Raw genomic sequence first — 26130 nt, forward strand, 5'->3', positions numbered from 1 at the left:
CATGGGTAGTGAAGGTTGTGGTGAAGTTTTATCGAAATTGTGTGTGTCGTGTCTGAGAAGAAAGGAAATACCTATTTTTGGGGGAAATCCCCCGTTAGTTTCCCAAGGGGGCAGATTTTTTTTAATGATGTGAACAAACTTCGGTACATCACGGGTGGTGAAGGTTGTGGTCAACTGTCATCAAAATTGTGTGTCTAGTTTCAGAGAAGAAAGCGAATACCTATTTTAGGGGGGGTCAAACCTGGACCCCCGTAGACGCCTTTAGACTTTGATTTTCTTCGTGCTGTGAACAAACATCGGTACATCACGGGTGATGAAGGTTGTGGTCAGGTTTCATCGAAATAGTGTATGTAGATTCAGAGGAAAAAAGCAAATTCCTATTTTGGGGGGGTCAAACCTGGATACACTCTGACCCCGGTAAACCCCCTTAAACCCCGATTTTTTCAGTGCCGTGAACAAACTTTAGTCACAACACAAGAAATATCATTTGTGCCAAATTTGGACGCAATCCCATCAGCGGTTTCAGAGAAGAAGTTTCAAGTGTTTACGGACAGACGGACGGACAGACTGACAGACGGACAACGCACCATCTGATAAGCTCCCCCGTTCCAGTTGAGCTAAAAAGCTAGAGCAATGCGACTCTGCGCCAATATGCATCCGCATGTCATGGGTAGATGTCGTAGTTCGCTGTCCTAAAACGAAACAAGTGTTTTTTTGTTTTTGTTTTGTATACAAGATCGAGGCTCGTGAAAGAGCGAACATTAATCACACAGAAAGACAAACTGACACATAAAACATATAACATCGGGAGCGGTAGACAAGATGGGGAGAGAGGGGGAACGACACAAACACAACAGTTGAGAGCAGGGACCGAGAGACATGGAGACATCGAGAGATCTGTGGGAGGGAGAGGGCTTTGGCGGGGGGAGGCATGGGAACGGGGGGTGGGAGAGGTATAAAACATATGGACACTGCCAGGACTTCCAGGAAAGAAGTTGAATTTCAAACAAGGTGGATCTGGGGTGAATTAGTGGGGGCAGAAAAGATCAAGGTTTTGGATGGGGGAAGATAGATGGTGGTGAACAGCTGTTTTAAATACCTGGTGATTTAAATCCTTTCAGCTGTTTTCAAATATCCCATTTTCACCAGACAGGACAGGTTTCACATCAATCGGTGAAGCGGTTTCGGAGTAGGGATTTTGTTTCAATATCGGCTTTCAATATCAGCACCTGTACCGGGGTGTGTACCCCGGTTTAAAATAGGTACACCGTATCCCTGTGTGTCGTAAGAGGCGACTAAAAGGGTTGGTGTCAGGAAGGGCATCCGGACATAAAATATTGCCTCAAAAAGGGAACCATGACAATTACAACTACATATGGGCAGGGTACAGCTCGAAGTACCCCGTGAGGGACCTCACTCCCTCTCGTCAAAAATCGAGGTGGGGAACCCGATCGAAGCAAGGGTAGAAATCACTCCATTTCTGATGACGAAACGTCTGATGCCCCACGTGGATATCGGTTTCTGAGGTTTGGGACATGGAATGTAGGGACAATGACAGGGAGATCAGGAGAAGTGGTGGAAGTATTGGTCAGAAGAAGAGTGGACATATGTTGTGTGCAGGAGACGAGATGGAAGGGAAATGTGTGAGAATGGTGAAGGGTAGGCAGGGACAGAAATACAAGTTTGTGTGGCAAGGGTGCCTGGAGGGCGTGAATGGTGTTAGTGTCCTGTTTTCTGAGGGGTTTGTAGACAGTGTGGTGAGTGTGACTAGAGTGAGTGAAAGGTTGATGTGGTGAAAATGATGATTGGAAAGCTCTTGGTTAACGTCATCTCGGGGAATGCTCCGCAGGTCGGTCGGAGCGATGAAGAGAAGGACAAGTTCTGGTGTGCAATAGAGAAGCTGATGGAAAACGTGAAAGATGAGGAAGTTGTTGTGGTAGGCAGAGACCTAAATGGACATGTGGGAAGGAGTCTAGATGGTTTTGAGGGAGTTCATGGGGGTTACGGATATGGTGTGAGGAATGGAGAAGGTGAAAGGATTTTGGAGTTTGCTGATGGAGCTGGTTTGTTGATTTGTAATACTCAGTTCCAGAAAGAGGATAATAAGCTTGTTACATACACGTCAGGTGGGTCGACGACAACCGTTGACTGCCTAATGGTGCGTTGGCGAGATAGGGGGCACCTCCGGGACACAAAGGTGATCCCGGGGGAGGAGGCTGTTTCGCAGCACCACTTGGTTGTATGCGATTTAAGGGTGAAAGGTGCGAGGAGAGCTCGGCGGGTGAAGTACCAACGAGATTAAAGGTGTGGAGGTTGAAAGAGGTGACGGTGAGGGAGGCATTAAAAGAGAGGCTGAGTGTGGTAGAGGTTGATGTGGTTGAGCTTGAAAGTGGTTGGATGTCAATGAAAGATAGTCTGTTGGGAGCCGTTGGTGAGGTATGTGGATGGACAAAAGGACCACCGAGGCACTCGGAAACATGGTGGTGTGATGATGAAGTTGGAAAGACGATTGACGAGAAGAGGAAGAAGAGTCAAGGAGTGGCAGAAGGCGAAGGGTACGGGGGCAGAAAAGGCAGAGCATGAAAGTTATAAGGCAGCCAAGAAGGCTGCAAAGAAAGAGGTAGCAAAGGCGCAGGAGGTATGCAGGAAAATGTTCGGAGAACGCTTGGATTCGGAAGAGGGTCAGAGAGCGGTATTCAGGATTGCCTAAGCAGATAGCGAAAGAGAGGTGTGATGTGATGGAGGTGAGTAGCTTGAAGGACGAAGTGGGACAAATCGTTGTGGACCCAGATGGAATTAAAGGAAGATGGCAGAGATACATGGAAATGCTGTTGAATGCAGAGAATAAATGGGACGGCAACAAAGAGAGTAACCCAGTTTTAGGACCGACAGAGAAGATAACTGAGAAGGAAGTTGAGGAAGCAATTAAAGCAATGAAGAGCAGAAAAGCGGGAGGGCCGACGGGAGTTGTGGGAGATATGTTGAAGGCAGCAGGAAGTTGGGGTGTGAAGAGAATGACAGAGATCTGCAATCTGGTGGTGAAAGAAGTAAAGGCCGCATTCCAGTGAATTGGGAACTGAGTACCCTCGTCCCTCTATACAAGGGGAAAGGTGACCCTCTGGACTGTGGCTCGTATCGAGCAATAAAGTTATTGGAGCATGGAATGAAGGTATTGGAAAGGGTTGTTGGAGAGGAGGATAAGGAAGAAAGTGAAGATTGACGAAATGCAGTTTGGATTTATGCAAGGAAGAGGAAGGACAGACACACATTTTATTGCAAGGCAGTTGCTGAAGTACATGGTGAAGAGGAAGAAGTTGTTTCTTGGGTTTGTTGATCTGGAGAAAGCATTTGATAGGATTCCACATTAAGTGGTGACATGGGCATTGAGGAAGTTAAGAGTGGAGGAATGGTTGATCAGAGTCGTGATGGCAATGTACGAAAGAGCGCGCAGAGCTGTAAGGACGAAGGACGGGAACAGTGGTGAGTTTGACGTGAAGGTGGGAGTGCATGAGGTGTCAGTACTAAGTCCACTACTATTTGTAGCTGTGATGGAGGTGCTGGCTCGGAATGTAAAGGAGGGTTTACCATGGGAGTTGTTGTATGCAGATGGTCTGGTGTTGATTGCGGAAAGTATGGATGGACTGAAGGAGAAGATGAACAAGTGAAAGGAATGTATGGAGACAAAAAGTCTGAAGGTGATTATCGCAAAAATGAAGGTGATGGCAAATGGTAAAGCAAGTGGTGAGGTGGAAAGAACTGGGAAATGGCCGTGTGCGGTGTGCAGGGAGGGTGTCGGAGTGAACTCCATTCAATGTACAATGTGCGCAGAGTGGGTTCATCAAAAATGTAGTGGTCTGAGAGGGTCATTAACCAGTGTGGCAGCTACATTCAAGTGTAAGGTGTGCACAGAGGGAGTTGCAGATGGAGGAAATGTTGAGTTGGATATTGGCGACGGCGTGAAGCTGGAAGGTGTGAAAACATTTTGTTACCAAGGAGACGTGTTGAATGGAGAAGGTGGATCAGACTCGGCAACGGCTGCTCGAGTGAGATGTGCATGGAAGAAGTTTCGGGAACTGAGTGGCGTGCTGACGAGGAGGGGAGTGTCGTTGAAGCTGAAGGGAAAGGTGTATGCTGCATGTGTGAGAAGTGTTATGATTTATGGGAGCGAGACATGTGTAATGAACGTAGAGCAACAACGAAGGCTGGAAAGGGTGGAAATGCGAATGGTTCGGTGCATGTCTGGAGTATCGTTGAGAGAGAGGAAGACAAATGATTAATTGTGAAAGATGATGGGAATAGAGCCTGTGATGGATGCTGTGAAGAGAAACAGTTTGGGATGGTTTGGTCATGTGTTGAGGAAGGATGAAAGTGACTGGTTGAGAAGAATGATGGAAATGAATGTGGAAGGAAATTGGAGGACGGGGAAGACCGAGTAAGACTTGGCTAAAGGTGGTGGAAGAAGAAATGCGGGCAAGGGGGTTAACAAGGGGAGATGCAGAAAATAGGGCAAAATGGAGAAGACTGTCAGGGGGCCCGCAAGGCTAACCCCCACTCTTGCAGGGAAAATGGCCTTAAAATGCCTGTTGTTGTTGTTGTTGTTGTTGTTGTTGTGTATCGGCTTTCAATCTAGTATTGCTGCCATACCACGTAACATGACCTCAAAAAATGTACACTCTGCATATGTATAGGTGGCGTATCATGCTTCTGTGAATTTTCGTGTTTATCGGATAAGGTTTGTTTTTCTATCCATGATGGCTGCCAAACCACATCACTGACGATGTCATCATTTTCAAATTAAATGCAACAATGGTGTTCGATGATATTTGTTAAATTTTGCATCAATAGTGCAAGCTGTTTCAAAGATATAATTGTTTAATCCTTTCCTTCAATCCAATATGGCTGCCACACCATGTGACCAATGTTGTTTTCATGATAAACTTTCAGTCACCATGCCGAGTCAATGAATCACGTAAAGCTTTGAGTCAATCGATTTGGTGCTTTGGGCGAAGATGTTTTTTTCAAGTTTTAGGTTAAATCAAATATGGCTGCCAAACCATGTGACCGATGATGTCATAAATTTAATATTCCAACACAAATTGGTCATAGATCATGTGCATACTCAAAACTCTGATAACTAAAGTATGATTATCATGGAAACCCAAACTTTTGCACATTACTGTATATACTCAACAATATATATTGTTGCGGATATGGGATTTGGCCTCCATCCATATCCGCTTGTAAATATTCCCCTATTTCCCCAATACTCCCCAACTATCCCCAATCCCCCATTCCCTAGTCCCATTGTCTGTAAACAACACTCTGTAGAACCGACCTTCCCCTTTTTCCCCCATTAAATGTCGTGCCCAGGTTCACCGCATCTCACGTAGACAACTATAGGACATCTTGCTAGTTATTCTTAGTCTATGTCAGTTAAGGACTCGTTTCCATTAATTCTGACTCTTCGTTGCACCAGAATGTGATTGTATGGCACCAGTAGTGAGTTTAGGACCTCCCAATACCTCCCCACAACCTCATCTCCGCATCCTCCCATCATCTCATGGAACAACAACAACTACAACCACAGCGGGGGCGGCGCGGCCACGGCGCGGGGAGTGGGCATCCTCACTCCGGCTTGGTTAGCCGCCATTGCCGATGTGCTCCGACGGGGTTACCACGAAGGGGCTGACTGTCAGCTCCTCGTCAAGGGCGGAGCCCGGTAACCCCCCCGCACCCAATAAGAAGCGGCGGGCCGATTCCATCTGGGGCGGAGCTAACGAGCCGAGGGCGTGTCACTCCCCGCTGGATATACGCAGCCACTTACCGGAGGTGACGTGAGATGCGCCCCCAGCTTGGAGAGAGAAGTCGCCACCTCTGAGCGCTGAGAGACCTCCCTGCATCTTTTGGACCGCGCTTTATCCTGTCCCTGAGCCAAGGTGCACCTTGTGCTATCCATCGACTACCTGCCCTTCCTTGCCATCAATCCCTGTGTGAGTCAGTCTTGTCCCGTTTATCTGTGGTCTGTCGGGGCTAATATAAGACCGTGTTTAAGTGCCCACTTTTCTATGCTGTACCTCTTGTCAGTGTAATCTAAACGTTCTGCATACAAATATTATAACCTCCTCCGGAGGTCTTGAGAACTGTACCCCTGGTGTCGTGTCATTTAGCCCAGCCGTTGTGTCCTTTCCTTAATTGATTTAGCATAGCGCGATTTGGCCAACGTTCGAGTGGAATCGGGTAAACTGTGCAGACGCGGTCATACCAAACCGCTCGGTAAACTAACATCCAAAACCACGTCTGTAACATTTGGTGTCGGGAAGTGGGATTCGATCCGGAGCACGTTTCACGCGCTCGAAATTATAACGGCGAAATTTGATTGTGTTTTACAAAAAAAAAAAAAACCCCGAATTTTGAAAGTCGTGCTATGGCAGACCAAGACGGCTGGGTTCCGGTAGAGGAGAGTGAGGCAGGGTCGATCCAGGACCAAAATGAGGGACATGAGGAGAGCGAAGCAGTGAGGGTAGCAGACGCACAAAATGGCGCCTCGCACATGGCCACAGCGACCGCGCCCGCGACCGTGGTAGCGCCGCTGGTGGATTCGAACCTTTTCCTCCTGCAAATGAGGGCCCTTATGGAACAAATGGGAGACCAAATTGGAGGTTTGAAAAACAGTATGGGGGTAATGAGGGACGAATTGAGGGCTGATAGTGAGCGATTAGAGGGCCAAATGGGGGTAATGAGGGACGAAGCGAGGGGTACCGGTAAGGGATTAGACAAGAAATTAGAGGGGTTAGACAATGGGATAGAAGGGGTGAAACATGGGTTAATGGGGGTAGAAAACAGAATGGCCGCTCAAGAGAATCAAATGGAAGGGATGCAAAAGGGGTTAGAGTGGTTAGAAAACAGGATGGAAGGCAAATTGAGGGACATGAGGGACCAAGCGGAAAGGGAAGTTAAACAAATGGGGCAGCAGATAGAGGAGGTCAGAATGGGGGTAGAAACCAAACTGGATGCTCACAGGGAGGAAATGGAGCAGATGAGGGTGGCATCTGGGCAGGAGATGCAAGTGATGGGAGAAGAGATCAGAAGAGGGGTGAGTGAGGAGGTCGGAGGAGTGCGCGAGGAGGTGAGGCACTGTAAGGAGCACATGGAGAAGGAGGTGAGAAAGGGGACTGTAAAGTTACAAGGGGGCATAGAGGACCTGACGCAGGAGGTGGAACAGCTGACGGAGGGACAAAAAGGACTAACGGAGCAGGTTCAAAGGAACACTGCGGTATTAGGAGGGTTAAAAGCGACACAGAAAGAACTAAAAGATGACTTGATAGCGACGAAGAGGGAATGTCAGATGGTACGTGAGGGACTGACAACGAGGTTGGACGAGGTGATAGAGGTAATGGAGACGAAGGACCGGCAGGTGAGGACGCACATAGAAACGGTCAAGGTAGCCTTCGAGGACGAACTTGAGGAGACGCACCGGGAGATAAAAGAGGTGAAGCAGAAATTAGAAGAAGTGGAAGAAGGGGTGAGCGAAATTAAGAAGCGACGGAGAGGGGATAAGAAAGAGATAAAAGAGGAGATAAAAGAATTGGTCCAAAGTCTGTGTTTGGATCGTGATGATGTGCTCATTAACCGGATGAGGGATTCGCAGGTGATGGAGGAGAAGCGAAGTGGAAGAGGACCCGGTGTAAGTGGTGACCAATATGGTCATGCGTATGATGCGCCAGGGGATTTAAGGAGCTTGGGGGTCGAGATGGACCCGGGTGTTCGTAAGAGGCCGTTGGTGAAGTGTGCGACAGGTCTGGTGTGCGAAAAAGGAGGTGTGCGAGAAAGTCCGACTCTGGGGTGTGTGAGGAAAAAGTGCACGCCGAGGAGTGAGTGTGCCGTCAGGAGTGAGTCGGTCGTAGCGCGTGTGCGAGGGAGCACATGGAAGCGCGGTGTGGTAAGTGTTACAGAGGGTGTGACGGGAGAGTGTGCGCAAGAAAGGTGTGTGACGGACAGGTGCATGGGGAAAGAGTGCGCTGTCAAAGGCAAGGAAGAATGCACGCCTGTGGTGAGTGTTACAGAGGGTGTGACGGAAGAGTGTGCGCAAGAGTGTGCGCGAGAAAGGTGTGTAACAGACAGGTGCATGGGGAAAGAGTGCGCTGTCGGGAGTAAGGGTGAGTGCGTTGTCAAGAGTGGAGGTGAGAGTAGTGAGAGTGACAAGGAGCGTGAGTTGGTTGTGACAGGTGAGCAAGGATGTACACCTGGAATGGAAGGATGCACACCTGGAATGGGAGAGCGTGAGTGGGAATGCACGCTGGAATTGGTAGTGAGGCACGTGGTTGGGTGTGCGAGTGAGAGCACACCTGTGATTGTCACAGAGGAGGTGACCGAGGAAGGGGCGCGAAGAGGTGTGTTGGTGAGGTGTGCGAGCGGCGAATGTGTGCCAAGGTGTTCGGTGGTCAGGTGTGTGACCAAGGCTGGGAGTGGAATGAGTGTACCTGGGTGTGTTAGAGAAGGTACGACGAGGAGCATGGAAACGGCTGGATGTGTGAGCAAGGAACGGGCTGCGGGGTGTAAGCATGCAGGTGAAGCATCGACGTTAAACGGGTTAGCGGTTAGAGCGACTTTTAGCCGAATCGGGCCCTCGGTGCGTGCTGGGCCTCGCTTTGAACGGCCGCGTCCGTGCTCCACTAGGCGGAGCGGGCGGCTGGATAGGAAGGGTCGTCATGGCGACCACTTTTTGTTGAGGCATTCCGGCAGGTCGAGATCGAGCCATGGGATGGCTCCGTGCCGGGAAGGTGCGTGGGATCTCGGCCCGGGTAAACCTCCTTCCCTGCACCGAATGCAGGACGCATCCAGCCGCTGGCACAGAACAACCCGCATTCATGGCTTGGCTGTACGAAGCCGAGCTTTAGAAGTGAATTGGCGCACCGAGAGGCATTAGTGAGTAGACTGTGTGATGAGGTTAGTGTTTTGGCCCCAAAATTAGAGAAAAACAAAATTTGATGATTGGCAAAGGATTGGCAGTAATGATTGGCAGATGATGGGTAGTGATTGGCAAATTTTTGATTTGTTGAAATTTGATGTGCAAAATTGGTAGTGGGAGATGCCCGATGTGGTGGGATGGCCAATCCACCATCCCTCACAAAGTGGGGCAAAGGAGCAATAGCTTATGGGGTGTATGGCAGTGAAAACTAGCCCGGGTGGGTTAGGATATTGTTAGGGATGTAGCGAAGATGACATTAGGTGACGTTAAGATTAGTTAGTGACTGATACCTGTAGTGGGGACGCAGGTAGATTAGTGTGGATTATAATGACGTGGGAGCGCAATAGTTTAAAGGGACGACTGGGAAGCGCAAGTTTCAGAGGGGAGTAGTTAGCTGAGATGATGCTGTGTGAGAACTGGACAGGTGTGTGGAGCAGTGTATGAGTAGTGAGTGTGTGGATCAGCGCGAATGCGCTTGGGGAGAGAAGGGTGCAGGTGGCACCAGGTGTGAGAGCACAGGTGTGCAAGTACAGGTGTGTGGAATATATGGAGCAGAGAATGAGTGGTGTGGAGAGAGTTGGAGTTAGTGGTACGGAGTGGTGTGCATGGTGCGAAGGTGTGGATGGGGGAAGAGTGGCCCCTTTCACGAGTACCCGGGGCGGGTAGTGTAAGTGTTAGGTAGAGGGTATAGGTAAATTGTGGTTGGATATTGGCATTTGTGGTGCGGTTGCAGAATGGTATTGTGGATGGGTGCATTAGTGTTGTGGAAATGGCTGGGCGTGTAGCCTGTTAGTGTGTGTAGTTGGTTGGGCACTCCACCACTGTGAGGATGTCAGCCAGGTGAGGCCGCAGGTGGGCTCTGGGAGCCGTTAGTGTCAGTGGGGCCCGAGGATCCGGAGGACGGACCCGGGTAGCCCAGTGCCAGAGAGGGCACCGAGTGGGGAGAGCGCCAGAGGGCCTTCCCCAGGTAGTTAGGTTAGGGTAAGGAGCAGGTAAGCTCGGAGGCAACTGCAGTGGTGGAGGTGTGCAGGTGGGTAGACCCGCTGGGAGAGGTACACGCCACAGCCCAGAAATTGTGCGAGGGCACCGGGAGATGAATCGGGGGAGTGAGACCCCAAATTGAAAAGCATCACAGTTTGGTCAATGGGAATTGGTTTTTAGAACCCATAGTGTAAGTTGGCCAATGGATTGGCAGGGAAAGACCCCGGGTAATGTAAAGTTGTTAAAGTCATTTAGGAAATAGTTAGGATTGATGAACCTGTCGCACCATACGCAGCCACTTACCTGTGGTGATGATGACTCCACACCTGTGTTTTCTTTGTTCTGTGTGCAGGAAATGAGAATTGCTGTTTGGATTTGTGAGACGCATCACGACGTGGATGAGACGTTGGGGTGATTCCATCTCTCCCTCCTTAGGAGGGACTGATGATGAATTGGAAATGGCAAATTATGATGTTGAGTTGAAAATGGCAAATTTGATTGGTTAGGAGGGAGAGAAGACGAATTTGGTTTATGGGAGGAACGGGGAAGACAGTAGGGACGTTTGTTGATTTGTAAAGTAGATGTTTATGGGTAGTGTTGTGTTTTGTGGATACAGTAAGGGGTAAGGGAGGGGCAATGTAGGTTACCTGGTGGGGGGGGGGGGGGCGTACGGTAGGAACGTACCTGTCTCACCTGGTTCCCATGTGCCCCCAGTGTGCATTACCTTATGTTGCGTGCACTTTTGCGCCCTTACCACCTTACTCACTTGTCTTCTTCTTTTGTCTCCCACCTCCGAGGATCTGGCTTTGGGGCAGAGAGAGAGGAGAGAGAGGTGCTGGCTCCGCAGTTGTGGGCCTGCACTTTCGCTGCTTGCTGCCGGGATCGATACACCATATGGACCGCAATTTTTGTGGCCACCCACAATGGACCGCAGTTCTTTTGCGGGCAAGCACCACCCGTGATGGACCTATTGGTCAACGTGGCACCTATGCCATACAGGTGAACCACTAATAGTTGGCCCCCTGACGGCCACAATTTAGAAATGGACGCGGTTGGCGCCTTTCTTTATTTTTGAAAGAAGCCAGAAGGCCAAGTGCACCACACGAAGGCAAGACCAGCGGCAGAACATCGGCCGGCTGCGACACCACCGGTGATTGTTGAACACTTTATTGGTGCACCGGATGGTGCTGACTGTGTTATGGGGTGGTGCTTTTGGTGCTTGGATGGGGTGCTCTGCACATTATTAAAGGCCGTAAGGCCACAGAGCACTCGTGGGTTGGTGTATCGATGCTGGCATGCGTGCTCTCTCTATGCATAACATCTGCATGTGTTCCTCCAAAAACAGGTCCTGGATCGTAGTGTAAATATCAGCGTAGTCTTGTGTAAATAATGCTCCCTACCGGCTGTATGTTTAGTTTGAGAATTCTTTCCGCGATTCGGTTATCCTGTGGGTGTGTTTCTGTGAGGAGAAGGGTGCAACGTCGCAGGGGGACATATTTACTCATTTGTGAACATCTGTAAAACTGTCGCACTCAGGGTAGAGTTAATAGTAGAGGGAACTACATCTGAGTGCCACACTAAAGTAGGTAAAGATTTATCGGGTCGGGACGCCCTGAGGTAGAGAAGGGTGCAATGTTGCGGATATGGGATTTGGCCTCCATCCATATCCGCTTGTAAATATTCCCCTATTTCCCCAATACTCCCCAACTATCCCCAATCCCCCATTCCCTAGTCCCATTGTCTGTAAACAACACTCTGTAGAACCGACCTTCCCCTTTTTCCCCCATTAAATGTCGTGCCCAGGTTCACCGCATCTCACGTAGACAACTTTCGGACCTCTTGCTAGTTATTCTTAGTCTATGTCAGTTAAGGACTCGTTTCCATTAATTCTGACTCTTCGTTGCACCAGAATGTGATTGTATGGCACCAGTAGTGAGTTTAGGACCTCCCAATACCTCCCCACAACCTCATCTCCGCATCCTCCCATCATCTCATGGAACAACAACAACTACAACCACAGCGGGGGCGGCGCGGCCGCGGCGCGGGGAGTGGGCGTCCTCACTCCGGCTTGGTTAGCCGCCATTGCCCATGTGCTCCGACGGGGTTACCACGAAGGGGCTGACTGTCAGCTCCTCATCAAGGGCGGAGCCCGGTAACCCCCCCCGCACCCAATAAGAAGCGGCGGGCCGATTCCATCTGGGGCGGAGCTAACGAGCCGAGGGCGTGTCACTCCCCGCTGGATATACGCAGCCACTTACCGGAGGTGACGTGAGATGCGCCCCCAGCTTGGAGAGAGAAGTCGCCACCTCCGAGCGCTGAGAGACCTCCCTGCATCTTTTGGACCGCGCTTTATCCTGTCCCTGAGCCAAGGTGCACCTTGTGCTATCCATCGACTACCTGCCCTTCCTTGCCATCAATCCCTGTGTGAGTCAGTCTTGTCCCGTTTATCTGTGGTCTGTCGGGGCTAATATAAGACCGTGTTTAAGTGCCCACTTTTCTATGCTGTACCTCTTGTCAGTGTAATCTAAACGTTCTGCATACAAATATTATAACCTCCTCCGGAGGTCTTGAGAACTGTACCCCTGGTGTCGTGTCATTTAGCCCAGCCGTTGTGTCCTTTCCTTAATTGATTTAGCATAGCGCGATTTGGCCAACGTTCGAGTGGAATCGGGTAAACTGTGCAGACGCGGTCATACCAAACCGCTCGGTAAACTAACATCCAAAACCGCGTCTGTAACAATATATTTTTAGTTTTCTGCAGTGGAACAAATACGATGTACATGTTTCGGCACATTTGGCTGGTCATGTGAATCTTATTTTTTTACAGATCATGTGATGTTGTATTTACAGGTGAATCCACTCAATCTACACGGGAGACTGCACCAACTGCAACATCACCAGATGAAACAAACAAGAGGAATTCTTATAAGCAAGACAAAATGAATGTGGAGATGTTTGCACAGAATAATTTTCACAACGCTCACCAAAGAAAGAAATCTGAACATCAATACAAATGCACAAATTGTGGCAAATCTTTCCGTCGCCCAGACAAATTGAAAATACACATGAGAGCTCACAGTGGAGAATGCCCGTACACATGCACAAGTTGTGGAAAATCTTTTAAACGGCCATCCGGCCTTAAACAACACATGACAATTCACAGTAGTGAACGCCCATACAAATGCACAAGTTGTGGAAAATCTTTTAAACGGCCATCCGGCCTTAAACAACACATGACAATTCACAGTAGTGAACGCCCATACAAATGTACAAGTTGTGGAAAATCTTTTAATCTGTCAACCAAACTTAAATCACACATGACAATTCACAGTGGTGAACGCCTATACAGTTGCTCAAGTTGTGGAAAGTCTTTTAAGCAATCATCCCACCTTAAAAGGCACATGATAATTCACAGTGGTGAACGCCCATACAAATGTACAAGTTGTGGAAAATCTTTTAATCAATCATCCACCCTGAAACAACACATGGAAATTCACAATGATGAACGCCCATACAAATGCACAAGTTGTGGAAAATCTTTTAATCTGTCAACCAAACTTAAATCACACATGACAATTCACAGTGGTGAACGCCCATGCAGTTGTTCAAGTTGTGGGAAGTCTTTTAATCAGTCATCCAACCTTAAACAACACATGATGATTCACAGTGGTGAACGCCCATACAAATGCACAAGTTGTGGAAAATCTTTTAATCTGTCAACCAACCTGAAACAACACATGACAATTCACAGTGGTGAACGCCCATACAAATGCACAAGTTGTGGAAAATCTTTTATACGGCCATCCACCCTTAAATCACACATGACAATTCACAGTGGTGAACGCCCATACAAATGTACAAGTTGTGGAAAATCTTTTAATCTGTCAACCAACCTAAAACAACACATGATGATTCACAATGATGAACGCCCATACAGTTGCTCAAGTTGTGGAAAGTCTTTTAATCAATCATCCACCCTTAAAAAACACATGAGAATTCACAATGGTGAACGCCCATACAGTTGCTCAAGTTGTGGAAAATCTTTTAATCATTCATCCACCCTTAAAACACACATGGAAATTCACAATGGAGAACGCCCATTCAAATGCACAATTTGTGGAAATTCTTTTAATAAGTCATCTCACCTTAAAAGGCACATGATGATTCACAATGGACGTTCCTGAATAACGATCCTTTACCGAAAAAGGAGGGGGACATTTTGAGTTCTGAGAGAACTTCCTCACCTTCTAAAACCTGCAAATGGAGATGACAACGAACGGGAGAACACCTGTATGCATGTATGTATGTGCACAATTACTGGAAAAAAATTTTTAACGAGTCTCCTCACCTTAAATATAATGCACATGACAATTGAAAATGGAGAACGCCTGGAGAAACGCACAATTTGTGGAAAGTCTCTCATTCATCTATCCAACCTTAAAATGCACATGGGAATACACAATGAGAGATTGGGGCACATGAGCATTAGCCGCAGGGTGCAGCACGAGTCTAGAAAAGGGGGATAAGCCTAAAAAGTGGGGATGGGGTTGGTATATATATATATATATATATATATACATATATATATATATATATATATATATATATTTTACATATTAGATACACAAATACCACATAAGCACACAAACACAATGGAGGTGCATACTTTGAGAACTGTTTGGTTTCTGTTCCATCTCTTGAAGCCCACCAACGTGTGGAGATAGCAACCGAACAACAACTACTTACACACAAACATACATGCATATACAGGCACACACACGTACACACACACACACACACACAGACACACATACACACACACACACACACACTACCGACTTCTACCGACTCCTCTCTGGCCTTGCCCCCCCCCGCTCCCCCAGCTCTCTCTGGGCTCTGTCCCGCAAATATTCCTACAGGTCGCACAAGATCTGCCTGCAACCCTCTTATGGTTAAACTCCCAAAATCAAGACTCTCTGCTCACCTTCACTCCTTCACTCCTCTTTTCTCCCGCCTCTGGAACAAACTCCCTCACCCTCTTCAATCCCACTCCACCCTCCAGGTCTTTAAAACAGCTGTTTACCACCATCTCTTATCCTCCCCCATCCAAAACCTTGATCTTTTCTATCCCTGCTAATTTCACCCCAATTCCACTTTTTTGAAATACCAACTTCTGTCTTGGAAGTCCTTGGTGTCCTTGTGTTTTATACTTCTCCCACCCCCACCCCTTTCCCATGCCTCCTCCCCCCAAGCCTTCTCCCTCCCACACATCTCCCTGCTCTCAAGTGTTTGTGTGCTTCCCCTTCTCTCCCCATCTTGTCTTCCGCTCCCTGTATTTATATATTTTGTTTGTCTGGTTGATTTGTTTGTGAAGTAAATGTTAGCTCTTTCACGAGCCTCGATTCAGCATACAAAAAAAAAAAAAAGGGTCTGTGTCTGAACACGAAGCCACATTATTTTCTGTCTCACTGTTCTCCGGGTATGCAATCATCATTTTCCTCCAATCACCATCCATTTGGGCTGCTGGGATACCTTGGAGGTCTGCACACGGCTCTGAGCTATCTCACCTTTGTTTCAATCTCAGCCCAGCTACAAACTGCCATCCTGGTTTTTCACATGCAGGAAATACATCAATATGTGCACCATTTCTCGTATGGAGGTTAAGCTGGGGGTCCTGTCTCTTAGTGTTAGTGAATGTTAAACATGCCATGGTGTCTTTCACGAAGTATGAGTGAGTTATTACGGACACCATGGACAACTTGCAAATACCTGCTCACTCTATCTCGTAACCCAAGGGTGTTGACCCACCCAGGATTGTAATCCCCGACACTCTGTGTGGAGATAGAGAATGGTACCTGGTGATGAGTGTCCTTTCATCTCCAATCCCCTATGAAGTTTGAGTTCTCCACAGCCAAGAAATTCTCACATTGTCATCTTCCCTCTTCAAAAGGATTCTATCCTGGAAATGTCACGTGTTCATCCTGAACTTGTGGTTCTGGTTTTGTTTGTGTTCTGATTTCCTTTTTGCTCCAAAAGAAAAACTTTCAATGCTAAGGCAGCCATTTTGTATTTGTCTCATCCAACTGTTATCAATTATTACTTGCAGCGATGTTTTCTCAAATGGTACCCATGTCTTCTTGTGTTTATATTTCATTATTTTGTCGTTATTTAATGTGTGGATCTCTACTGTCTCGTCACGTGTTTGTCGGACTCCACGACTCTCTCACTCCAACTCTGCCAATCCCGATCTCGTTCCTTTCTTTCCCGCTCTTTTCCCTTCACAATCTTCCTTTCTATCTCTTTTTCACCCACCCGATAACCTTCTGTAAAACTCTTCCTGTCCCCACATGTCCACCGTGCCTTGTGGGACTTTAAGTTTCTCCAGGAGAGGTGGCTTCAGTTACCAAGAGGTGGGTTCAGTTACCAAGAGGTGGCTTCAGTTACCAAGAGGTGGGTTCAGTTACCAAGAGGTGGGTTCAGTTACCAAGAGGTGGCTTCAGTTACCAAGAGGTGGCTTCAGTTACCAAGAGGTGGGTTCAGTGACCAAGAGGTGGCTTCAGTTACCAAGAGGTGGGTTCAGTTACCAAGAGGTGGCTTCAGTGACCAAGAGGTGGGTTCAGTTAACAAGAGGAGGCTTCAGTTACCAAGAGGTGGGTTCACTTACCAAGTTTCTTCGAGAATGTTCACCAAGTGGCTAAACCACTCCATTTGATACCGTTGATAAGGAACGTCTGGCTTGGCAAGCGATAGTTAGCCGCTTGGTAACTGAACACACCCGTGGAATGCGGAACAGTCGAAAGGTTTCTGGTCCTCGAACAAACGGGCACCACAAATAAACAACAACAACCTTTCAGTGACGTCGCACTCTGAAAACACCAACGAAACAGACATTAACGTGAGAAATCCCCTTCCCGCGACCGATGACGACGGACGGAATCGAAAGTCAATCCGCTGCCATCCACCGTTATCAGTTTGGATTGGAAGTGGGAACCGATGATCACACCCAGAGCTGCGCACAATGCTCCTTTTCCCGCCTCCGCCATGTGAAAAGTTCAAGGATGCAGAAATTAACATGTGAGTTTATTCAAACAACACAGTGACCGAACACGCAAACCTTCCGCTATTCGGCATCATCGAGCAACTGACTCCGCCTACACGGAAACAGGTTACATAATACGACATGTGTAATACCAAAGGGTTTTTGCATTATCCAACAAGGGTGTATATTCCAGCGTGGCTTGTCGAACCTTCTTTTTCCTCTTTTTCTTTCAACAATGGATATTTTTGTGTGAAATACATTTTAACAACATTAAATACTGGAAACAATGATGTCGTAATAGAAGCTGTTGGGGGTGAGATAATGATAGAGCGGGATCCGACGGAAGTATCATTTATTACGATAAAGAAGAAGAAGAGGCGAGTGGATGCGGTTCCCAAGAAACGAGCAGCGAAAGAAACATTTTATCCAAAGCGAGTTGTGAGGTGAGGAAATGTTGTGGAGATTTGGTGTTTTAAACACATTCGTGAGTTGCGCTAAAGATACCGTTCTGATAGATTTTAACTTGTTTCTTCACTCGATATCAGCGATCGCGAAGGTTGAGCTCGTGACTTGGTCCGCGATGACGATGTTTTCGAACCACCTCACCACGTGACTATTGGCGGTCTATTTCATTTAGAGGTCGCGTGTACCATTGGTACCTCAGTTGGGGCTTTTAATGGGGCAGTTAAAACCAAGTACAAGGATACAGAAGAATTATTATTTTAATTACATTTTGGGATAAAAAGATGACATTTTTCACAAAGTAACCTGGGACCATATTAATCTTCACTGTGAGATCGGTCGGTATCCTGCATCCTACTCCGTGTGAGGGCTGTTTTAGGGTTCTGTTGTCCAGCAACAGGATCTTGCTTCGCAACCGGCTTCATACGGCTCCAAGCAGAAAAAGAAGCACATCCACCCCCATGAAAGTCATATCAAGGGTTAACATGGTAACATCAGACATTTCATAACACCAGCCCATGGCCCAACAACAGATCTGAGGTCTGAGACTTCCGCAGCAACGGGAGAGCGAACGGAGGAGTAATAAAAGTACCTTTTTACCTCAACCTGAAGAAGTGACATTTCAACTTGAATCCTGTTATTTTGCCGAATTGCATAAATCACTTTCCACTCAAACTCGTGTCTGTAGGGGAGGATGGCGTCGCCCACAAGGGATTATGGTGTATATTTCCTTTTTTGATGATGTCAAAGTGTTGTTTTAGTTTATTATTTTTGCAATCATCAGATCTTTTTGAGATCATAATGAAATCAAAGGAAGCGCAAAGCTCCCCTGCCTTTATATGGGATCGTTTCTCTGTATGCATCTTCGACATGGGGACTGGAAATTCGTTTCTCGGCTTCTACTGGTCGAAATTGGCTGCAACTTTCAGAAGTAAATGCTTTGTTCGTTGAGGTAATATGTTCCAAATTTCAGAAATAAATGCTTTGTTCGTTGAGGTAATATGTTCCAAATTTCAGAAGTAAATGCTTTGTTCGTTGAGGTAATATGTTCCAAATTTCAGAAGTAAATGCTTTGTTCGTTGAGGTAATATGTTCCAAATTTCAGAAATAAATGCTTTGTTCGTTGAGGTAATATGTTCCAAATTTCAGAAGTAAATGCTTTGTTCGTTGAGGTAATGTGTTCCAAATTTCAGAAGTAAATGCTTTGTTCGTTGAGGTAATATGTTCCAAATTTCAGAAGTAAATGCTTTGTTCGTTGAGGTAATATGTTCCAAATTTCACCAATGTCTATTTCTGCATTCTTGAGTTTTATTAAGAAAACCCTCAAAATCACATTGGTGTCTGTCCGTCTGTCCGCCAAAAATGTGTTAGCGCTCATATCTCAAGGGCTATAAATTGAAACGAGCTGAAACTTGGAATATACATCGGCCAATAGGTCTAGTTAATGGCTTTCAAAACAAATTCCAACGAAGTGTTATCGTTTTTCCTTTAAAATTAAATATATATATATAAATAGACATAAATGCTGCCAGCCCATAATCACGATGTTGGAAATATATTTCGCACAATATAAACCCTGCTCATGTCTCTGTGCTGTTATTCTTTCTGTATCTCCCATCAAAATGATTTCAATATATTGAATCAATGTGGGGTTAATACAGCAGAGGCATGATGGGCAAAGGCAGTAAGTTGTCTCCTGTGTCAAAATTTATTGTGGAACTTATCCTTTACATTTACAGTTGTGGCCAAAAATATTTGCACCCTTGCACTTTTTTCAAATCATACACCATTTGTTCCAGAAAATAGTTGAAATTAAAAAATATTTTGGTGTCCACATATGTATTTCTTTGGTTTGCAGTGGAACAAAATAAAAAAGGCTGAAAAAATTACGAAATCTTAGCTTATTCCACACAGAAATCCTAAAATGGGCCGGTCAATATTATTGGAACCTTTTGGAACTTATATAAAATATATATAACCACCTTTAGAGGCCATTTTTCCCCGCAAAGCGGGGGTTGGCCTTTTTCGGGAACCGTGGTGGTTGTTGTTTTTCGGTCCCCTATTTGAGACATAATTTGGAAGTTGTGAGACATAATTAGAATTAAAGCAGGTGATTCTCCTTAACTTTGTAATTTAACTGACCCAAGATGAGTTGCGGGTGCCTGCAATATAAAAATCACTCATTCAACCAGTTTGAAAAGAGAAAAGGAGTCATTCTGCTGTTTTGTGTCACTGTGTGTACCGCAATGAGTAGGGAGAAAAGAAATAAAACGAGAGAATTGTCTGAAGAGATCAGATACAAGATTGTAGCCAAGCATGGACAATCTCAAGGCTACAAGTCCATCTCCAGAGACCTTGATGTTCCTGTGTTCACCGTACGCGATGTTATCAGGAAGTTTAAGGCCCATGGCACTGTAGCCAGCCTCCCTGGACGTGGCCGCAAGAGAAAACTTGATTGAAGATTGCAGCGGAGGATTGTTTGACTGATGGAGAAACTACCTCGATCAACTGCCAAACAGATTCAATCTGACCTTCAGACACAAGGTACGACAGTTTCAACTCGCACCATCCATCACCAACTCAATGAAAAGAGGTTCTATGGTAGGATATGCAAGAGGACCCCACTGCTGAGAGAGAGAGACATAAGAAAGCCTGACTGGAGGTTTCCAAAACACACCTGAACAAGCCAAAATCCTTCTGGCAGAATGTCCTGTGGATAGATGAGACCAAATTACAGCTTTTTGGTAAAGCACATTACCTCCATGTTTACAGAAAGCAAAATGAAGCCTTCAAGGAAAAGAAAACCTTCCCTACAGTTAAATGTGGAGGAGGTTCAATGATGTTTTGGGGTTGCTGTGCTGCCTCTGGCACGGGGTGCCTTGAATGTGTGCATGCCATCATTAAATCAGGCGATTACCAAGGCATTTTGGAGCGCAATTTTCAACCCAGTGTCAGAAAGCTGTGTCTCCGTTGAAGGTCATGGGTCTTGCAGCAGGACAATGTCCCCAAACACTTCAAAAAGCACCCAGGAGTGGTTCAAGACAAAATGCTGGACTGTTCTGAAGTGGCCAGAAATGAGTCCAGATCTAAACCCATTGAACACCTGTGGGGAGATCTGAAAACAGCAGTTGGGAGAAGACACCCTTAAAATCGAGGAGAACTGGAGCAAATTGCACCAGAAGAGTGAGCCAAACTGCCAGTAGGGAGGTGTAGGAAGCTCATTTGTGGCAATAGGAAGCGCTTGACTGCAGTTATTTTGTCTTCTACACTTGGTTATGACAAACTTTCCTGCAAATGTCTGCTGCTCTTCTGCTCCAATCGGTTCATCTGACCATATGCTTGTTAAAGTGGACATCTCTCTGGCCATTCTCAGAGAGCCTCCTCAGCATCGACGAGTCTGGCATTTCACTCAGGCCAACTGGCTCGCTACTCAAGCAACCATAAATCATCTGGACTTGTCTCCCATCTCTACTGCCTCTGACATCAATTCTTCCTGGAAATTCTTCCAAATCAAACTGCTCTCTCTCATGCACAGATTTATCCCATCTCGTCTTCAGTTGTCATACCCCTCCTCCCGTCCATGGTACACGGAATATTTGGGGTGAGGCAATTGCCCTGAAACAACTTGCCTCTGCCTTCTGGAAGGCAAAGCCAACGGAAGGCAATCTCATTTCCTTTCACAAAGCCCGGAACAAGTGTGTGTCACCCTCAGGAGAGCCAGGAAACAATATCTCTCCACTCTCAAGAGTGAATTCTCAAACCTGTCTCCCTCTTCGAAATCCTGGTGGTATCTGGTCAAATTTGTTTCTGGTGTTTGCTCCGCTGCCATCCCGTCCCTTTCTTAAAACGGCTACACAGCTGACACTGCACGTGACAAAGCTGAATGCCTCAACTCTGTGTGTGTTTCCTTCAAAATCTTGTGTCCCAAACCCATCTGTCTCTCTGCCCACTGTAACCAGTCGTACCCAGCTGCTCCTGGACTCTATGTCCTTCTCTCCTGACAAGATGGAGAAGTTTCTGTCAATCCTCGACTCTGATTCTGCAACTGGACAAGATGGCATCAGCTCACGGGTCCTAAAATCCTGCTCTGCCGCTCTTTCACACCCTTTCTCTGTTCTCTTCACCCTCTCTTTTGTGCAAGGTCATCTGCCATCAGCTTGGACATCAGCCAACATCGCAGCTTTACACAAAAAATGGGCAAAAACAGATCCTTGCATCTACAGACCAATCAGCCTGCTTCCAATTTATCAGCAAGGTCATGGGATCCATCATCGCTTCTGACATCAAATCCTTCCTCTTCTCCAATGGCTTGATCTCTGATCATCAATTTGGATTCAGACCAGGTCATTCTACTTTGGACATGCTGCTTCTGTTGTCTCAACAATGGATGGAGGTCCTCAATATCAAACAGGAAATCAGAGCTGTCCCCCTTGACATATCACGTGCCTTCGATACGGTCTGGCACCCCGCTCTGCTCACCAAACTCTCCTCCTATGGTATCCATGGAAATCTCCACGCATGGCTTGCGGACGTCCTCTCTGATCTTAGTCAACATGTGCCCCTGAATGGATTTCTCTCATCTCCCCCTTCCTGTTCAGGCTGGAGTTCCCCAAAGCAGTGTTCTGGGCCCAGTGCTTTTTCTGGTCTTCATCAATGATCTGTCCGACTCTCTGGAAAATCCTCTCTTTCTCTCTGTTGATGACTCCACTCTGCCGCTCCATACCTCATCCCTCAGATTGGCAGTCTGCAGCCTCCGCACTCTTTGCAGACCTGGACAAAATCACAGACTGGTCAAACAAGTGGAACATGTCTGTCATTCCCGACAAATCTCACACTCTCACGATGTCTTTCCGAAAAGACCGTATGGACAACCCTCCCATCTACTTTCTCAACAATCCTCTCCAAGAAGTTCTGTCACTCAAGCTCTTGGGTCTCACTATCTGTCATGATCTTTCCTGGGAAAACCACATTTCCAAGCTGGCCTCCAAAGCTGGCTCATTGTAAAGAACTCTCCATGGGGAATAAAATATGTTCATGATGATGACATCGATCACGTGGTTCGGCCGCCATCTTGGAAAAACGGATAAAGTTTGCACCTCCATATCTCCGAAAGTGCTGAATAGAAAAAATTGAGACATGGGTCATTGTAAAGAACTCTCCATGGGGAATAAAATATGTCAATGATGACGTCATCGGTCACGTGGTTCGGCCGTCATATTTGTCCTAAATGGCCAATAAAACAGTAAAAGTCTGGCAAGTCCTCGGTCTCTGACCGATTTTTCATCCTGTCTGTTTGTTTGTCAGGTTGGTCTGTTTGTTTGTATGTCATTCGCCTACAGATAGCAATTCTAAACTCAATCGCCATGAAACATAAGCAAGTTGTAAAGGTCGTCACAACTGAGAAGCCTATTGATTTTGAGGTTGAAGGTCATCTCGAGGTCAAATTTAATGAAATTGTCATTCTTTATCTGATTGCAATGAAAGTTGAACAGCATTTGCATATTGAGTCACTGAACTGGGAAATCAACTTTTTTTTGAGGTCAAAAGGTTGAAGGACAACTCAAGGACAACTCAAAACTTCAAAATCATAAATTTTCATCTGAAAATCCATTTTCATTTGATTGATCCGAGCTCTGATTAAGATTGTCAATTTAAATCTTCATGAAATTGATAATTTGATGTCTCCATGACAACTTTCTTTGGGGGCATTGGGGGTGGATTATGCACGACGTTTTTGTCCCCCGTCGCACCGCTGAGCGAAAGGGTGACTATGGTTTTCCCCTCCATCCGTGTGTGCGTCCGTCCGTCTGTGCGTGCGGACGTGCGTGCGTAAGCGAAAGACCGAATTCGTCGCTACGTCTTCTCTCCCATATCCCCTTCTCTGCCAAATTCGTCATCCAATCCCTCCCAAGAAGGAAGAGATGGAATCACACACAATGTCACTTTACATCGTGATGCATCTCACATTTACTCAAATCGTTCACATGGTTCTGGTGTGGAGTTTTGTCACCTTGGTGAGTGGATGTGGATGGTGCAAAGAGACTTCTCAATTCCTAACTATCCTATAATGACTTTAACTATTTTACACTACCCGGGGTCTTGCCCTGCCAATCCAATTGGCCATCTTTACTCTATGTGGTTCTAAAAACCAATTCCCATTGACCATCCTGTGATGCCATCCAAATTTGGGTCTCACTCCCCAATTTTTCTTACTGTGCCCTCGCACAATTTCGGGGCTGGGTCGTGTGGCTCCACCAGCAGGTCTACCTACCTGCGCACCTCCGCCACTGAGGTCGCCACCCGAGCTTACCTTGCTCCTTGCGACTACCTAACTGGGGAAGGCCCCTCCTGGCTCTCTCACCCCTCTGATGCCCTCTCTGGCATTGGGCTACCCTGGTCCTTCTCCTGGATCCTCGGGCCCCACTGAACACTACTCTGACTGGCTCCCAGAGCCTAACTGCGGCCTCACCTGGCCGACAGACTACCAGTGGCAGAGTGCCCCAATAACCATACGCACCAACAGGCCCATACGCCCAGCCATTTCCACAGACTCATGCACCCATCGAAGCACTTCTTTGCTACTACCTGCACCACAGGTGTCAATATCCCAAAATTTACCTAAACCTTCTAGCTGACTTTAAACTACCCATCCCGGGTATTCGTGAATGGGTCCATCTCCCCCATTCACTCCTTCGCACCATGCATTCCACACCTTTGACTTCACACCAAGCATTCCGCACCACTCATTCCACACCATTTATTTCACACACCAATTATTCCCGGCACACCTCTTGTGCTCTCATTCCTTTTTCCACTTGCACACCATGCAAGTCAATACACTTCCACACAACTCCATTCACCTCAATACACCACCTCTGGTTATCCCCAACCAATTGCTCATTTGCTCAACATGCAGATTCTCACACATACAGCATCATCTAGCTGGAGCTGCTTTTCCCCCTAATACTTGTGCTTCCCCGTTTTCCCTTACACTAAGCACATCCCTCGTCATTATCATCCTTCTAATCTCTCGACGTCCCCTCTACCTGTACCAAAGTCATTACTTAAATCTTGTCATCTACTGTCATCTCTAAATCCCTAACAATTACCCTTGCCCACCCTGGCTAGTTTTCACTGCCACCCCATAATCTAGCGCTCCTTTGCCCCAAGTGAGGGATGGCAAAGCTACCATCCCCCTACACCGGGTACCATTCGCCAACACCATTGCTATCCGTCCACGACACTGGAGCCTCTTGGTGCGGAAATACATTTTCGTCACAGCTCGGCTTCGAAAAGCCGAGCGAAGCATGCGGGTGGTTGGTCTCCTGTTGGTTGGGTCCGTCCAGCATTTTCGATTCAGGGGAGGAGGCATGCTCGGGCCAAGGTTCAAGGCGCCATCTCTACGTGGAGCCTTCCGGTCCCACGCACGATGGCCCAACCGGCCCTGGTCGGAGCATCGCAGCCGCAAGGGGGCGCGGTTCCGAACTCTCCTACCTCCCCTTGAACCGTGCCGATCGCCTTTTCCGCCAAGGTGCGGCACCGACCATACAGGGCGGGGCCCGGCACGAATCGTGCACGGCGGTTCTTGTGAAACCGCCGCGGCGTCGATCCCCGCCGGCCCCCGCAGCACACAAAGCACACCACGCACCGAGGACTTGCGTCGGCTATACGTCGCGCGAGACGCTACTCCCCCGGTCTGCGTCGATGCCCGAGTCGCATTCTCGCACCTCGCGACCCGTTCCTCACTCACACAACGCGGCGCTCCAGCGCCTCTCATACACCCCCTGCATGCCGTTACTGCACTTTCTCTCCGTGCATTCTGTCCTCTTGCACACTCAGGTTCACACCACTCAGGCACACTCACGCCGTTCGCACACTCCATTATCACACTCCCTCGCGCACATCCTGGCGCACTCATACCACTCACACCACTCCGTTACACACTTTTCCTTCACACACCTGTACTGCACACCCTCGCATACACTCTTCTGGTACACACCCAATCAGCGCACACTTACCCATGGGTGTGCACTCCTCTGGTACACACCCAATCATGCGCTCTGGTGTGCATCCTCTCTCACTCTCCTTGGCCATCGCACACTCGGTAACACACTCGTCTTCGACACACTCTTCCCACACACATTCCGGTGTGCATTCTTCCTCACTCTCCATAACGCACTCTGAAACACAATCTCGCTGCGGTGCACACTTTTTTCGCACACGTGCGCCATTCACCCTCGTACACCTCACAAAGGACCTTCCACGAGCGCCCGGGCTTCGTCGGGATCCCAAGCGTGCCAAAAATCTTTTCGCGCCAAACATTTTCGCGCCATACACGCTCATACTCACCTTCGGGATCCTCTTCTCCTGCCCCACCACCTGCAAACTTTCATTGGGGTTAGGCAGCCCGACATCACGATGCAAATGCAGACTTTGAGTACATTCCATCTCTTTTTCTGGCGATTCAATTTCTAACTCTGCCGTCTCTTCGACCCCAATTTCAACTATAACCACCTCTTTTTCTTTTTCCTCGACAACCGCCGGCGCACATGAAATTTGCTTTTCCAATTTGACGGCCGTCGGCTTTTCTACACCCCGTGTCGCGATTTCCATTCCCTCGGTCAATTTAGCTGCGCCCTGCTCTACCTCGCTCCACACGCGTTCCCCACACCGTGTTACC

General features: G+C 47.4%; 1 protein-coding gene across 1 annotated transcript in view; it reads left to right on the forward strand.

The window, feature by feature from the left end:
* The first annotated feature begins 13131 nt into the window (after positions 1-13131).
* Positions 13132-26130, forward strand: part of LOC144892334 (uncharacterized) — a 58248-nt gene continuing 45249 nt past the window's right edge. The window contains exon 1 of the mRNA XM_078778351.1: positions 13132-14106. Coding sequence (XP_078634477.1) covers positions 13183-14106 — 924 coding nt within the window. The 5' untranslated portion in view covers positions 13132-13182. The remainder of the gene's footprint in view (positions 14107-26130) is intronic.

Source organism: Myxine glutinosa, chromosome 5, assembly GCF_964187855.1.
Source record: "Myxine glutinosa chromosome 5, kmMyxGlut1.1, whole genome shotgun sequence".
NCBI classification, from domain to species: domain Eukaryota; kingdom Metazoa; phylum Chordata; class Myxini; order Myxiniformes; family Myxinidae; genus Myxine; species Myxine glutinosa.